Source organism: Tenrec ecaudatus, chromosome 1 (genome assembly GCF_050624435.1).
Source record: "Tenrec ecaudatus isolate mTenEca1 chromosome 1, mTenEca1.hap1, whole genome shotgun sequence".
NCBI classification, from domain to species: domain Eukaryota; kingdom Metazoa; phylum Chordata; class Mammalia; order Afrosoricida; family Tenrecidae; genus Tenrec; species Tenrec ecaudatus.
The window spans coordinates 311,209,065-311,224,671 of NC_134530.1; the positions used below are offsets into that span (position 1 = coordinate 311,209,065).

The window sequence follows — 15,607 nt, forward strand, 5'->3', positions numbered from 1 at the left end:
GAAGGCATCGCTTAACACTCACCCAGCCCAGGAGTCTGTGACCTTCCTGGTGGTAGGGACAGAGTAACTACAGGAGCAGAGGCTGAGGGGGACCATTGGCGCTGTGACCTTTTTACAGGCGGATGGGCCCTCTTGGCCTTGAACAAGAGGAAAAGGCCCTGTTTTTGCCAGCTGTGCTGCCCTGCTCCCTGGCTTCATTCTGTTTGTGCTTCCGTTCACTTGCTGCGAGGAGGAAAGGAGGATACAATAGCTGCTTTCAACAATCAGACAAAATCATTTATTTGGTGAAGACCACAGACAACAACAGTCTATCCTGGAAACGGGGAGAGCACAATGCAAAAGGAATGTGCACTCCTGGGTAACCGAGTCTGTCGGTGAGACACAGGTAGGTCGGGGTCCATGCAGACAGGGGCAATCATTTGATGATCTACTCTGAGAAGTGGCAAATCGGAAAGCTGGGTGGGCGCAAGCGAGTGAGCAGGGACACGGTGGAGACCACTGGGAGGGTCTGAGGGGATTTGGAGGAAGGGGGAGGACTGGGGGGCAGGAGGCTGTGACTCTGATAAAGTGGCAGGATCACGATAGGATGATGAGTCCTGAAAAGTTCTTCGAATTGGAACGATGATAGATCAGAAGGAAGAAGGTGGGGAAATTGTAGAGCGAACGGATTGAGACTGAGCTAACCATCCTGCAAGGGAGAAACAGGAGGGGCCAGAGAGTGGAGCAGGGCTTGCTGTGGACTATTTTGTTGTTTCTTTCATCCACAATTCTCTCCTCTAGCACACTTGGTGTCTGTCCCTCCAGCCGTGCGAATCCCAGCTCTTATCCATGGCCCTTTCCTATACTCCAGATCCCAGCGAATTAGGCCCGTATCATCTATCCTGTAGAGTATACCTTGGAAAAGGTGAGGCACAGGCCCCCAAAGCTTTAGAGTTCATTGCTGTGCTGGGGTTTAACCCCTGTTTCTCCAATGTAGTGTTCCCCCAATATCCAGCCTGGGATTTTTTTTCCCTTCCCAATTATCCTTTGAGATTTATGCTCACCTACAGTTTGTCCCTCCACACTTTCCTCTTCTGGACACCAAGGTGTTTCTGTCTCAACCCCCCTGCCAACTGAACCCCATCTCAACCCGTGAGCTAGTTTTTGCATCTGCTCCAAGTTCCTCCCTACAGGATCTGGCCTCAAGAGATAAGAGAGCAATAGAAAAAGTGTTAAGTGTCACATCTCCACACCCTTCCCCCCAAGGCCCATACAGACAGAGACTAAGAAAGTCTTCCATCTTGCTCTTGCTTGTAACATCGATAGCACAACCTTCCTAAGCCCAAGTTACCTCTGCCTGACTGGGAGAAACTGGGAGAAACTGAATGAAGCTGACAGCTGAAGCCTCCAGGGTGACGGGGCAGAGGGATTACAGCCAAGGGAAGCAGGGGAGCTAGGAGAATCTTTAAGGTACTCCTTGACCAGGCGGGGTGGGGATCAGTTTAGAATGGAGAGTGTCTGTATCGCCGATGGGAGACAGTGGGATGTCCTTAGAAAGGTCCTGAGTCTCAGCAACGACAGAGACACCCTGGAGCCCCTCAGTGAGTGGACAAATGGTTAGGGGCTTCTTCCCACAGGACCAGATGCAGAAGAAGGGCCGGAGGGGGCCAGAGAAGGACACCTTGGGAAAGGCGTAGATAAGGGATCCATCAGACATATTGTAAAAGGAGATTTCTCCTGATTCGTAGTCAAGGAAAATCCCAACCCGGTGGGGAGCTCCTGCCAATGGAAGAGGGGTGCGGAGGGGCGTGAGGGCCCAGTACCCATTTCCATACAACTCCACAGCCCAGTACCCATTCTCGGGAGTCATGGGATCGAATCCTTTCTTCATCACATCCTCCCTACACACTCCGATCGCCCAGTCGGTCCTGTTTCCCACCTCCACCTCCCAGTAATGTCTCCCTGAGGTGAAGGCCTCACGACCCAACACACATGGCCAGGAGTCAAATCTCTCTGGCTTTTCAGGCAAGTTCTGCCGCGAATCTTCCAGTCGGACAGATTTGAAGTCGTCATGCAGAAAGAGATGAGGGTGGGCTGTGTCTGGATCCAGAGTCACATCGACTGGACAGGGAGGAGACAGAAGGTCAGGGAGTATTAGTAAGTTTATCTCTCTTTCTCCAAAGAAATAGAGCACAGTTTTAAGAGACAAAGTCTCCTGTTAGGAGCTGTTTGGCCTGCTTAGTTGTCTCCAGTCCCTCCCTCCCTCATGGACAGCCACAGGATCATTCAAGAGTTTGTCCTTTGTGCCTTGTGGGACCCTCCCTGAGGGGCCTTGTGTCTGGCTATCAAAGGAAGTCTGGGGGCTGTTGGCTTCAGTTCTCCCTTCTCCATCCTCATTTCTAAAATGCTGCTAGCGCTTCCATGGCCGTGGATCCCAGAACTTGAAATCCCCCCACAAACCCAGCCTTGGAGAAATTCTGAGCCACTGACCTGCATGCAACGTAGCCTTTTTCCATTCTGCAATGAAAGAGAGCGGTGGTTATGGACGGGTTAAGGATAAGAGCGAGAAAACTTTGTGGGTAAAACAGTGGTGAGAAGATTAGAACTTACTGAGCTCTTCTAGGAGTTTCTCTGGAAAGCAAACAGAAATATCTCAAAGTTCGATACTGTACATCACAAACCATCTAGGGGATCCTGACTCATAGCAACCCTATAAGACAGGAGGGCAACTGCCCCCTTTGGGTTTCAGAGACCGTCAACCTTTATGGGAACAGACTGTCTCATTTTTCTCCCATGAGTGGCTGCTGGATTCAAACTGCCGACCTTGGTGGTTAGCAGACCAATGCACAACCCACTATGGCACCAGCGTGCCTTGTAGAGGATGTGATGGAGGGGATAAAACAGATGTGGAAAATGCACAGGGGTGGGGTGTGGGATGTGGGATCTTCCATTTAGGAATGCCTGAATACTAAAATATTATCAATATCGGAGGAACGAGGACATTTTGTTTGTTTAGTTTTCCAAGAAATGCACAGGCAGTTCTCACTGGCTTGCTATCAGACCTTTCATAATGAGCGACTGCTTTTAGGAAGGGAGGACACAGTGTGGGGGTACATAAGGAGGGAGTACCATGATTGCCACCTCAGGGAGAGTCTGCTCTGACTCTGCTTGGGCCCCCAGGCCTCTGTTCTGCATCATCATTTTGAATATTTAGGACTTCCAAATCTTTATGAGCATTTCCACCTTTGATTCTAGAAACAAGCATTGCCCTGCTGGAAGTCATTCTGAAGTACTTTCATCCAACCATACTCGGCAGCACTTCTGTCCCGTAACGTGGGATTCCATGACTTACCTTTAGAGCTGAATTCCCTCTTCCTCTCTCTGGCTCTTTCCCTGTATAGTCTCCAAGTGAAACATATGGATCCAATAGTGAAAAATCCCAGGATTATCATGATGACGGCCACCGCCACCATCCAGGGAGTCAGTTGTGGGAAAAGAGGAGCTAGAGCGGAAAGACCCAAAGGGAAAGTAGTTGAGAAGCTGTGAGCAAGTCCAGCTTCCTTCCTGACTCCTAAATGAGATCGAGGAAGGGTTAACCTGGGCCACTAAGCTTTTCAGAAAAATTCTGAGCTTAGGAAGAAAGAAGACAGACAAGAGTTCTTTTGGGACAGGACCTGTGACATGAAGCAGACTATTGTATTGATCAGTTTATGCTATTTTGGAAATGACTCCTGAATCATCAATGCACCCTAGACGCCAAGGGGATAAGGGAAGCCAGTAAGAAACTTGTAATATAATTGCACTGATAGAATGATGAAAGAACAAGGCAAGGTTCCTGCTGGAACCAGAGTTAGTATCGGGAGAATAAATGAGAAGACCTGCTTCCCTGAGAACCCAGGGAACTCAGGGGAAGTGAAGGCTAAAAAATAGTGAAACTAGAAAAATAAGTTTGGCTTCTTGTTCACTCATTAACAGAAGAAAGGCGTCCCATGAGTAGGCTCAGGTAAATCTCCTGAAATGGAAAATTGGAATCTCTATGCAGTCTAGAGAGCTTGCACCTTCAGGATCTTTACTCTTGGTGGCTTTTCTCAAATCAACAGGCAGGAGCTTAGGTAGGGAAAGTTGACAACGCCATCAGGTCGTGGATGGGCAACTACCCCGGGTAGAGTGGCCCTGAAGCACTCACCTGGTATGGGAATTCCTGCTTCCTTCTCCTGGCCAAGAAGGAGGTTTCGGATGCAGCAGGACACATTCCCCAGGGTGTTGTCTCTGATCATCAGTGAAGCAGACACAGTGAACAGGCCTTCTTCGTCAGGTATGCTGGACTCGGTTGTGGATGGAAAATTCTCTCCCTGGAGAGTTCTCCACTGTACCTGGGGCTCTGGGTACCATCCCGCTGAGGAGCACTCCAGCCGGATCGCACCACTCTCTTGAACTTCCACCTGGATGTGAGGGTCAGCACCCAGAGCTATGGAGAGAGAAGTTGGCTGAATCTCTTAGAGAACACCCTTCACAGGGCACTACCAAACTTACTGCCACAGAGCCTGTGCAGACCCAAATAGGACAGGGTAGAACTGCCCCTGTGGGTTTCTGAGACAGTAACTATTTACAGGAGTAGAAAGCCCAGATTCCTGCAGAATGCCTGGTAGTTTCGAACCGCTGATCTTGTGGTTAACAGCCTAATGCTTAACTACTACACCACCAGGGACCCTGATAGGGTACAAGGGGACTGGGAATGGGAGGAATGCTGTTCCATATTTCATTTCACAATGAAACTGAAGCATGAATAGAGGGACTTTCTTACATCTTGTCAGGGAGGGATGTCACTTTGGAATCTAGCCGCTGGTCCTACCCTGAAATCAAAGAGCGGGCCTTTGAAAGGTAGGAAAGAGTTTGATGGCGCATATGAAGGAGATGTGTGCAGCTAGGAGGAGTAGCAAGACCAGTGGGATAGTGCAGATGAAAAGCGTCACACATTAGGAGGGAGCTGTGTGGTTGAAAAGCATAAAGAGAAGACTTCGAGGAATAGGATCAGGTGCTTACGAGTGAACAAAGGAGGATTCGGGGAGTGGGGATTAGAGGGTCTTTGCACTGCGATTCTAGCGGATAGTTTCCCTGTCTTTTAGCAGCCATGCCGAGGTAGAAAAATTGTAAATATTTCAACCCTCATCTCTTCTTACAAAACTATGTCCAAACACAAATTAACTCAGCAGCATCTTATTCTGTTTGTTTTGCCTAATTCTTTTCTTACGGTTCCAGAGTAAAGGAAAACATATGATAGAGCCCTCACACATGTCCACAACCACAGTTTAATTCCATGATCCAAGCGTGTGTGTCTATGTGTGTGTAATCTTGCCACAAAAGATGTTGCTGATTTCAGCAGAATCTCAAAGGTAGATATGCGTGACTCAGGTAAGAATCACAGTTATATGCTATCACATCGCTCCATTTTTTTTTACATTTTATTAGGGACTCATACAACTCTTATCACAATCCATACATATACATACATCAATTGTATAAAGCACATCCATACATTCCCTGCCCCAATCATTCTCAAGGCATTTGCTCTCCACTTAAGCCCCTTGCATCAGGTCCTCTTTTTTTTTCCCCCTCCCTCCCCTCCCTCATGTGCCCTTGGTAATTTATACATCGTTATTTTGTCATATCTTTCCCTATCCGGAGTCTCCCTTCCCCCCTTCTCTGCTGTCCCTCTCCCAGGGAAGAGGTCACATGTGGATCCTTGTAATCAGTTCCACCTTTCCAACCCACTCACCCTCCACTCTCCCAGTATCGCCCCTCACACCCTTGGTCCTGAAGATATCATCCACCCTGGATTCCCTGTACTTCCAGCCCTCATATGTACCAGTGTACAGACTCTGCCCTATCCAGTCCTGCAAGGTAGAATTCGGATCATGGTAGTTGGGGGAAGGAAGCATCCAGAATCTGGGGGAAAGCTGTGTTCTTCATCGGTACTACCTCGCACACATTGCTCCATTTTTATAACCGACCTGCAAGATACGCCTTCCCTAATCCTATAATGCCTGAATTTTTAATTTCAGGAATTTTGTTTGTTTTTTTATTCTTTACTTTCATAGTTATCAATATGTATTAATATATACATTTTAATTAAATGTTACGAATATGTCGCGCTTGGTGTTATAGGACTAAAAAGGAAAGCATGCAAATTACACATGCTCTTGCTACACGTGGTATCCTGGTAGGAGGCCGGGGCCCAGACTTCACCCAAGATCTTCAAACTTCATCTTTATTTGACTCTATCCATCGAAGGCGGCATATTTATATAGTTGACATTTTAGAGCCATCTTTGGTGTAGCAGAGACTGCCGTCTAGGCCATCCTATGGCATCGTTGTGTTTGGTCACATGAGGGCTCTCTCCGTGTCACAGACCACAAGGCCCAGCTATAGCTTACAAGTGTATCATAGGTTTAGATTTGACCAGACAGCGTCTCAGCTACAGTCTTATTTTTATTTCAATCTGGAGGAATCCTGCCAGATAGGTGCTTCCCCGGTTTGACCCTAGAAAACACGGCTCAGAAAGCTTGTCTCCATGGCATTCGCTCGTATGAGGGCAGATTAAAACAAGGTATCACTACAAAATCACAGACACCTTTTATGAAATCAAGTCGTCAAACTACGAAGCTACTGCTTCTATTCCTTTAGCCTTCCCTCAGAGAACTCAATCCACACCAGGTCACCGCAGCACTTCGGGCATCTTCCAGGGACACATCTGGAGTTCCTTTTCAATGTGCTTTGAGTTCTGGAACAAAAAGGAGTCCGCAGCCTCAAGATCAGGACTGTAGGGTGGACGAGGCAAGGTTTCCGCATGAACTTCTTGCAGGACAGTCCTGGCGAGCCTCATAGAATGAGTAGGTGTGTTGTCACGATGTGGGGTGTGTGTGTGTGGGGGGATCGATTAGCATAACTTTCCCGTCCGTTTCTCACCAATGCAGTTTTAAAGTTTCTTTTTTTTAAACATTTTATTAGGGGCTCATACAACTCTTATCACAATCCATACATATACAAACATCAATTGTATAAAGCACATCTGTACATTCTTTACCCTAATCATGTTTTAAAGTTTCTTAAAACCTTTTCCCGAGAAGCCCCTGTGATCTTCCTGTGTTCTCTGAATAAAACCTAAGACCCGACCCGTCTAAACAAAACCCCACTACCATCAAGTCAATCCCAACTAAGGGCCACCCTCTAGCACAGGGCGGAAGTGCTCCCTGAGTTTCAGAGGAATGGAAGCAGACGGTCTCATTTTCTCCTTTAAACCAGCTGGCAGGTTCGAACTACTGACTCTGCAGTCAGCATCCACATATGTAACCAAGGTGACATTAAGGCCACTCATTTACTCACTCACTCACTCACTCACTCACTCACTCACTCACTCACTCACTCACTCACTCACCCACTCACTCACTCACTCACTGCCATGGAGTCAGTTCTGTCTTAGAGAGACCCTGTCAGGCAGGGTAGAACTGCCCCCGTGGGTTTCCAAGACTAAATCTTTACAGGCTTAGAAAACCTCATCTCATCTTTAAGATTCCTTATGATCCCTTGGGAATTCCCCGCCCCCCCCCCACCCCCGACCTTTTTAATTTTTTTTTTCCTTTACCATAATCTTCATGAACAGACTTCTGTGTCTTGGATGTTCAGCAGATCTCTGCTGAAGCCATTGTCTGATGGGGCCTTTATTTTGAAGGCTTCCGAAGGAAACTAGGACACCGTGCTGCTGACAGACCTGTCTGCAGTCACTGACTGATCCCGAGGCAGGTTGAAACGTGTCTTGTTTGCAGCAAAGTAGTGCATATATGAACTGGACCCTCAGTCGTGGGAAATCCAGGCCTCACGGCAAACTTTCCTCCTGAATACCTCCCATCGTCGTGTTTCACTTGAATTGCAGCTTGAAGCAGACATGGAAACTAAAGGACAATCTGTTCTGGGTGGGTCAACGGTGCTAGCCATCATGTCTATGACCCTAGGGAGTCGGGTCCTTGGGGACCGATCCATAAAGCTGCCTCGTTGGCAATGAGATAACCGGGACACGACTGAAATATTCTGTTCGGGGACTTGCCCAAGGCAAGGACAGGGTACTGGTAGCGAAGAATGCTAGACGTGTTTGCACTCACGACCCACTCTCAAGTTCAACCTGCTTCCCACCCATTGCTCACGCACCCGTCTTCCAGCCGCCTCCAACCGGCGGGATTTTGAGCATGAATCTGATGGTTTCCCAAGGAATTTGAGCTATATAGAAAACCCAAACTACCAATAGCTACATATACATATTCATAAGAGAGTCAATAAACAAAATCAAAACCCAGCTTACTCACCAGCCACCTTCAGCTGCACCTTGGCCTCTTCGTAGCTTTCACCCTCCCCGAAAAAGCACCTGTATTCTCCGTCATCCGAGGGCCTGACCCCGTGGATCCTCACAGCCACGTGCCCGGCGGTGATGTTGTCCTTTACCAGCGAGATTCTTCCTCGGTATTCCGCCATCTGCTCTGCGTCCTGCGAGCGCCCGGCCCGGTGTACCAGCACCGCAGGGGAGACTTTCTTCCGGACCCATCGCAGCTCCATGTGCTCAGCGCTCACGTTGGGGGTGAGGTGACAGGGCAGCTCGACATCTGCACCCACCAGAGCCAGGATGGGCTCTGGGGGTCCTAACACGTCAAACGGAGCTGCGCCAACAAAGAAACACAAACCAAGTTGGGTCAGGGTGCCGGTGGAGATGGGAATTGGAGGCTGACGCAGACCAGGCTCCCTGGAAGCACATGCCTCTAATTCCCCCAAGGGCCTTGGGTGTCCATCTGGAGCCACTCATGGAGGCAGCTGAGGAGAGCCACGTATTTCAACCCACCAAGCCAGAGATGGAAACAAGAGGGAGGCCTACCTGCATCCAGTTGGGACAGCTGGAGGAAAGCTAGGATGAGCGCACATCTGGAAAGGCAGATGGCAGGGCAAAGGGCCATGGCCGACCTTCCTGGGCAGGGAGGCACGGTGGGAGGCTGCTGGAACTTCAGCCTGGAAGGTGAATGGAGAGGCCTCACTGTGGGCTCTGTACACGCACTGTCTACCTCGGGGTGACGGTTTCTGGTACCCGTGAGTGAGTTGCATAAATGAACACATCTTGACTTCATACCATTTTTTAAAAAAAGTGTCAGATACAATCACTTGGAATTTGCTTTCTGCAGTGATCATACAGATCAGGGGACAGACATTGAAGCAGCCGAGAAAGTGCAATGGAAAAGAAAAGAGAAGATGCCAGAGTCAGGGGGTGGGGGGCGAGGAGAGGGTGTGGGGACTGAATAAGGCTGAAAAGTTGGATAAAGGGCTTACTCCCAGAGAGAAAGGTCTCAGAGAGGAAAATGTCCCCGACCAGCCACTCACCGAGGAGAGCCGAGAGTCATTGTAAGTACTGACCTGACAGTCCGGGAGGAAAAGGCACCCAGAGTGCAGTGCTACCAAGACAGAGGAGGCTGGTTGTGGCCCCAGGGGCACAAGGTCAAGGCCAACAGGAAAGGGAAGGGGGAAGAACTCTCTGGAGCCTCCCCCTAGGTAGGTTGGTGCACTTACTTTGAAGGAAAACCTTTTTTTTTTTTAATTGTCAGGGAGGTGCGGTGTCAGTGGGTTTGTGGTGTCCCCGATTATGATCTGATAATCATCACGGAGCGGGGCTGAATAAAAGGGAACAGAGAGGAGAAAGGAGGCCCCGAAGTCAGTGCATTTCCCTCTTCAAGCCTCAGCCTTTTCACCCCGGCATAGGGCTCAGGGTGGTGCTTGGTAGGGAAGACTAAGCCTGTAAAATCAGAGGGGGGTCAACTGATATTCCATTCTCATTTCTGGGGGTCGAAAGGCACACAGCTGGCAATCCTCCTCTTCTTTGGGTCTATCTCTGCCGTCACTTTGGGCATCACTCCATCAGAGGCCAAGCCCCAGGGTAGGCTGCAATGCAAAAGCCTACAAGAGCTGATGATTTTTTTCAGGGCCCCAAAGCTGCCTCTTTGCCCAAGTTCTCTAAAAACTACTCCTAAGATCTATAATTCCTTATTTGGGCAAAATTGCTTACTGCTACGGACGAGCAGAAAACTGGGAAAAGGTGCAGATGATCTGCAGTACCACACATCAACGATGGCCACATTAATGATTGCCACAGACGTGATGTGGGCAGATTCGGGATATTTCCCTCCAGCTGTCATTCTGGGCTCATATACATCATAAAAGCAGAATTGGGCTGCTCCTCCACACAGCTTTTTGTATCACCCAAAACACTGTTCATAGCTACAGAGGTTATGTGTGAGAGCTTCAGGAAGTCTGTTGGAAAATGCAATTGGTTAAAAAAAATGGTTTCTAAGAATGTGTTGAAACCCCTTCCTGCTTCATATAACCATTTTCAAGATTTTAAGGCAAGTTTCTGTCCACATCACGTCTATGGTTCTTACTGATGAACTTTCTGTTAAACTCCCTGAAATAGAAACATTGGGTCAAAGAGTATGAACATATGGCCAAAGTCCCCTTCTCAGATATTGAGTCCACGATCTCCTTTTTAGTAATCCTTGTCAGCACTGAGTGCTATTATTCCTTATCTTCCTTAATGGGATAGGTGAAATTTTATCAAATTGTTTTATTCTTCACTTACATGATAGTGAGGTTGAACATTATGATTGGTAGGCATTCAATATATCCTGGAAATTAGCTTTTTAGATCAAGTGCCCATTTGTGGCCAAAGTCCTGCCCTACCCGATGCTTGTCATTTGTTTTAAAATTCAGATTACAATACAGACAAATAGAAGACCATTGCCCCAATTGCCTCACCAAACTTCTAGGAAACTGATTTTTCCCAAATGAAAACCTGATCATGTTATCATTTATTAATTGGCTTAAAATTCCTCCAGAGGAGGACATGGGAACCCCAAATCCATTTGCAGAGTAGTCAGATGAAGCCTCTGGCAGATCCACTCAGGCCACAGGTGAGTGGCTTGAACAGCTTCACTGTCAGACAGAGATGACTGTAAATTGGATTCTGGTGGCTTGAACTAAGGCATAGCATGCTACTTGGTCAGTTGGCCTCTCTCTTGACCCAATTTGACTTTGTTCTAGACTAAATTATTTCTCACTAGTTCCATGACAGAAATTTCTTATTTGGCATTTTTTTAAACATTGCTGGTGATCTTTACTTTCTTATTTTTTATTTTCACATTATTATTTTCTTTCTCTTTTATTTTTGAATTTTCTCTTAGGTTTCCCCATTTATGAAGCACAGAAGTGGATGCACAGTGACAATAACTGAAGGGGATGGGATGGAGTACAGAATGTGAGGGGCTTAGGGAGCACACATTGAATGTGGGGTAGGGAGCACTAGAACTGATTGTGATGATGTATGTTATATACAACTCTTTAAAAGCAGATTAACTATGGAAGTTATGATCTGTGGATTTTATATCAAGAAATCTCCAAAAAGAAAGAAGCCAAAGATGACCAATAGTGACCATGGTTGGAGGAGGAAGAGTTGTGTAGGAAGCATTGGGTTTACGTTAATGGTGGTGGGATAATTTGAAAGAGGATATCAAGAATGGCTGTACAACACGAAGAGTCTAAACAATGACGCTGAATTATACAGGCAGAAGGTGTTGATTTGGAGAATGGTTTGTGGTGTTTATTTTTGCGACCATTTAAAAAATTACACTCATGACAATGAATACAAAGGAGAAAAATGTTCTGGAATTGATTGTGGTTAATGATTGTACAACCATTCTTGATATGATTGAACTATCGTATGATACGTGGATGAAGTGCCAATAAAATGGTTTAAAAAAAAAACTTCCTCCATAGCTTTCCAATGGTCCCAGCAGCGCATTCAGGCACCTAGTTCTGGTCACAAAGAGGCCGTAGGATGTGACACCTCCACTGTCACCTTCCTCCTTGCCTCAGCTTTCTTCCTTCTGAATGCTACCCAACCACCAAGAGAATTTGAAATAATCCTTGGTTGCCCCAAACCACATCTTTTCAGGCCTGTAGGTAATAGTGCTCGCGCTCCTCATTCAAGGGCATTCTGTCCTCTCTCCTCTGCCTGCCAAACTCCTTTTCTGACCTTAAAAGCTCATCTGAGTAGCAACCGTTCTAAAACCTCTCCTCCTGCTTCAGGGGATTTGAATTCCTTCATTTACTGCACAAGCAGCCCGACCATAGTGGGTTCCGGATGGCGCTTCCTTTGTAGTGATGGGTTTTCTCCACAAATTTACAGTCAATGCAAACGTTTTACTTAATTCTGTAGGAGATCTGTTTGACTCGGACTCTGGTTGGCTTATGCCTCCTCCACATCTTGTGAGGACGGCGTAGGACTGGGCAGTGTGTCATCCCATTGGACATAGGGTCGCTCGCTATGGGTCGGAGCCAACTCGATGGCACCTCACAACGTCATCTTCCAGAAAAAGCAATTCCCTAGGAAGATGGGCCGTGTTTATTCAGTGAGTAGGACAACTTCCTGGCTCCGGTATTCTGGTTTATGACTAATGAGAGTCCTAGTTAGAGGAGAAGATGTGATTACAAGTCTGTCTTCTCCTAAACCAGTGGTTCTCAATCTTCCTAATGCCATGATCCTTTAATACAGTTCCTCGTGTGGTGGTGACCCCCTAACCATAAATTATTTTTGTTCTACTTCATAACTGTCATTTTGCTACTGTTATGAATCGGGTAATCCTTGTGAAAGAGTCGTTCAACACCCCTAAAGGGGTCATGACCCACAGGTTGAGAACCACTGTCCCAAACTGAGCTCTTTGAATGGGAACTCCTTGTCTTTTCATCAGCGTATTAACTGGAATAAAATTTGCAGCTTAAACAAAGCTGATCTTGGCCTTTGTATTTTGAGATGTGTCTGCTCTCATCTCAGTTTCACTTCATGCTTGACTTGCTAAAAATAGCACCTAGAATCGATCTCCCCTTTCGCCTTGGTTCCCTCTAATTAGAGTTCTGTCTCCTGGACTACATGATCAAAATGATTCATGTAACCCCGAGGTATGTGCTGGAATTCTAATGCCCTATGTTTGTGATCCCCTTTTGGAATAAGTTCTTTGTTATGCTTAAGAGACTGACTCAGTGTAGGGTGTTCTGGAAACCTAATCTCTTTTGAGATGGAAAAAACAGCAGATGAAGTACAGAGACAGACAAGCACACGCAGGGAAACACCGGAGTCAGAAATGTGTTTGTCACCAAGGAACTGAGGAATGCCGTCAGAGGAAAGGACCCTTCTTGAGAGCGATTAGAAAGAGATTCTTGCCCTACAGTTGCTGCCTTGAATTTGAACTTTTAGCCTTGTGGACAGTGTGAAAAGACACACCTTTTCAAAGCCCTGCACTTGTGATGTTTCTCTTCCAGCAGCACCAGGAAGCAAGGGACAAATCCCATTGGTGGCTGGGAGAGAAGGAAGGGCTCTTAAGAATACTCAAGGCAATTAGACTCAAAAACAAGGACTAGAAAAATAGCAAATGGTATTATGAACCCAAGCTATTTACGCCACGGCAGCCATGATTTGGATTTGTCTGGACAAGCGGGGCTTCCAGGGCATCTCATGGTTGCCATGGTTGTGAGATGCATCTGGGATATACAGGCACCAATATGAAGTTCCTGCTATTTTTAGGATAGAAAAACAACCTTTTTCTTTTGAACGTGGAAGGCATTTGGACCGAAGAATGTGGCGTGTTCCACATGAAAGCAAGTCTGGCTGCAAAATGCCAGGGCTCTCTGGTCTTTTGTAAAGCATCCCCTGATGCCGTCCAGATTGCTTAAATCCAGTGTTCATTGGGGAAACCGCCAGGCCTTTTCCTGTTTTCAAATGAGTTCTCAATCTGTAAAAATGATGCATGGCGTTTTTTAGAAATAAAATTGTACAGAGAATTTTAATAAGAAGCATAAGTTCCGCTTGACCTTATCTCTCCCCCCCTTACGAGATGTAATCATTTCAAATGTTTAGTAGTTTTATCTGGTATTTACATATGTGTGTCCAAAATCAATAATAATACATTCATGCTGCTGTTTCTTTTTTTGGTGGGGGGAGTTAATCCTTTTATTGGGGGCTCGTACAATTCTTATCATAATCCATACATCCATCCATTGTGTCAAGCACTTTTGTACATCTGTTACCATCATCATACTCAATATATTTGCTTTCTGCTTGAGCCCTTGATATCAGCTCCTTATTTTTTCCCCTCCCTCTCTGCTCCCCCTATGAATCCTTGAAAATTTATAAATTATTATTACTTTTTCATATCTTACACTGTCCGATGTCTCCCTTCACCCACTCTCTGTTGTCCATCCCCCAGGGAGGAGGTTATATGTAAATCCTTGTAACTGGTCCCCATTTTCACCCCACCCTCCCTCCACCCTCCCAGTATCACCACTGTCACCACTGGTCCTGAAGGGATCATCTGTCCTGGATTCCCTTTGTTTCCGGTTCCTATCTGTACCAGTGCGCATCCTCTGGTTTAGCCAGATTTGTAAGGTAGACCTGGGATCATGATAGTGGGGGTGGGGGAGGTAGCTTGTCTCCTCCCCATGACTCTTATGTAAGAGGATGTCCAGTTGTCTACAGATGGGTCTTCGGTCCCCAATCTGTACTCCCCGTCATTCACAATGATAAGTTTTTTTGTTCTCTGATGCTTGATGCCTGATCCCTTCGACACCTTGTGATTACAGGTTGGTGTGCTTCTTCCATGTGGGCTTTATTGCTTCTGAACTAGTTGGCTGCTTGTTTACCTTCAAGCCTTTAAGACTCCAGATGCTATCTCTTTTGATAGCTGGGCACCATCAGCTTTCTTCACCACATTTGCTTATGCACCCTCTTTGTCATCAGTGATCATGTCGGGAAGGTGAGCATCATGGAATGCCAGTATAATAGAACAAAGTATTCTTACATTGAGGGAGTACTTGAGTGGAGGCCCAATGCCCATCTGCTACCTTAATATTAAACCTATAAATATATGTACATAGATGTATTTCCCCATCCTCACATATAAATGTATTTATATATGTACATGCCTTTATTTAGACCCCCATAAATGCCCTTTGCCTCCTAGCTCTTTCCTCTATTTCCTTTTACTTTCCTCTTTTCCCACTGTCATGCTCAGCCTTCATTTGGGTTTCAGTACTTCCTCTCGGTTACATTATCCTTGATCACATCCTACCAGGCCTTCTACACCTTCCTCACCACCGGTTTGGATCACTTGTTCCCTTGTCCCTGGGCTTATTAACACCTCTTCCTTTCCCCCCACCTCCCCCCATGCTGCTATTTCTTACTAAATTCATTTTTAGATAATAGTTTGATACTCTGTTATGATTAACAATGACTTAGTGCTCCTAGACTACTCATAGAAATCTATTACAGTATTTGTCCAATATTTTACTATATGTTACTATTGTTTAATATATATTGCTATATAATATACTATTGTATATCACTACTACTACCATAGCAACATATATTACTATTGAGCCAAGTCGATGTAGGATGACATTTACTTGTATCACTTTCTTACTTTCCCACGTCCAGCTCTATTCCTTTGTATCATTGTCTTTGTTCTCATTGCATTTTCCTCTCTCCTCTGACACT

At 46.3% G+C, this 15,607-nt stretch overlaps 1 protein-coding gene across 1 annotated transcript; it reads right to left on the reverse strand.

Moving 5' to 3' along the window:
- Positions 1-1,444: 1,444 nt before the first annotated feature.
- On the reverse strand, positions 1,445-8,975 carry BTN1A1 (butyrophilin subfamily 1 member A1). The gene is made up of 7 exons (XM_075540701.1): positions 8,897-8,975; positions 8,337-8,684; positions 4,166-4,447; positions 3,332-3,481; positions 2,590-2,610; positions 2,470-2,496; positions 1,445-2,100 (listed from the first exon to the last, which is right to left on the reverse strand). Exons 1-7 carry the CDS (start codon positions 8,973-8,975, stop codon positions 1,445-1,447), a joined length of 1,563 nt encoding a protein of 520 aa, XP_075396816.1.
- Between the last annotated feature and the right edge of the window lie 6,632 nt (positions 8,976-15,607).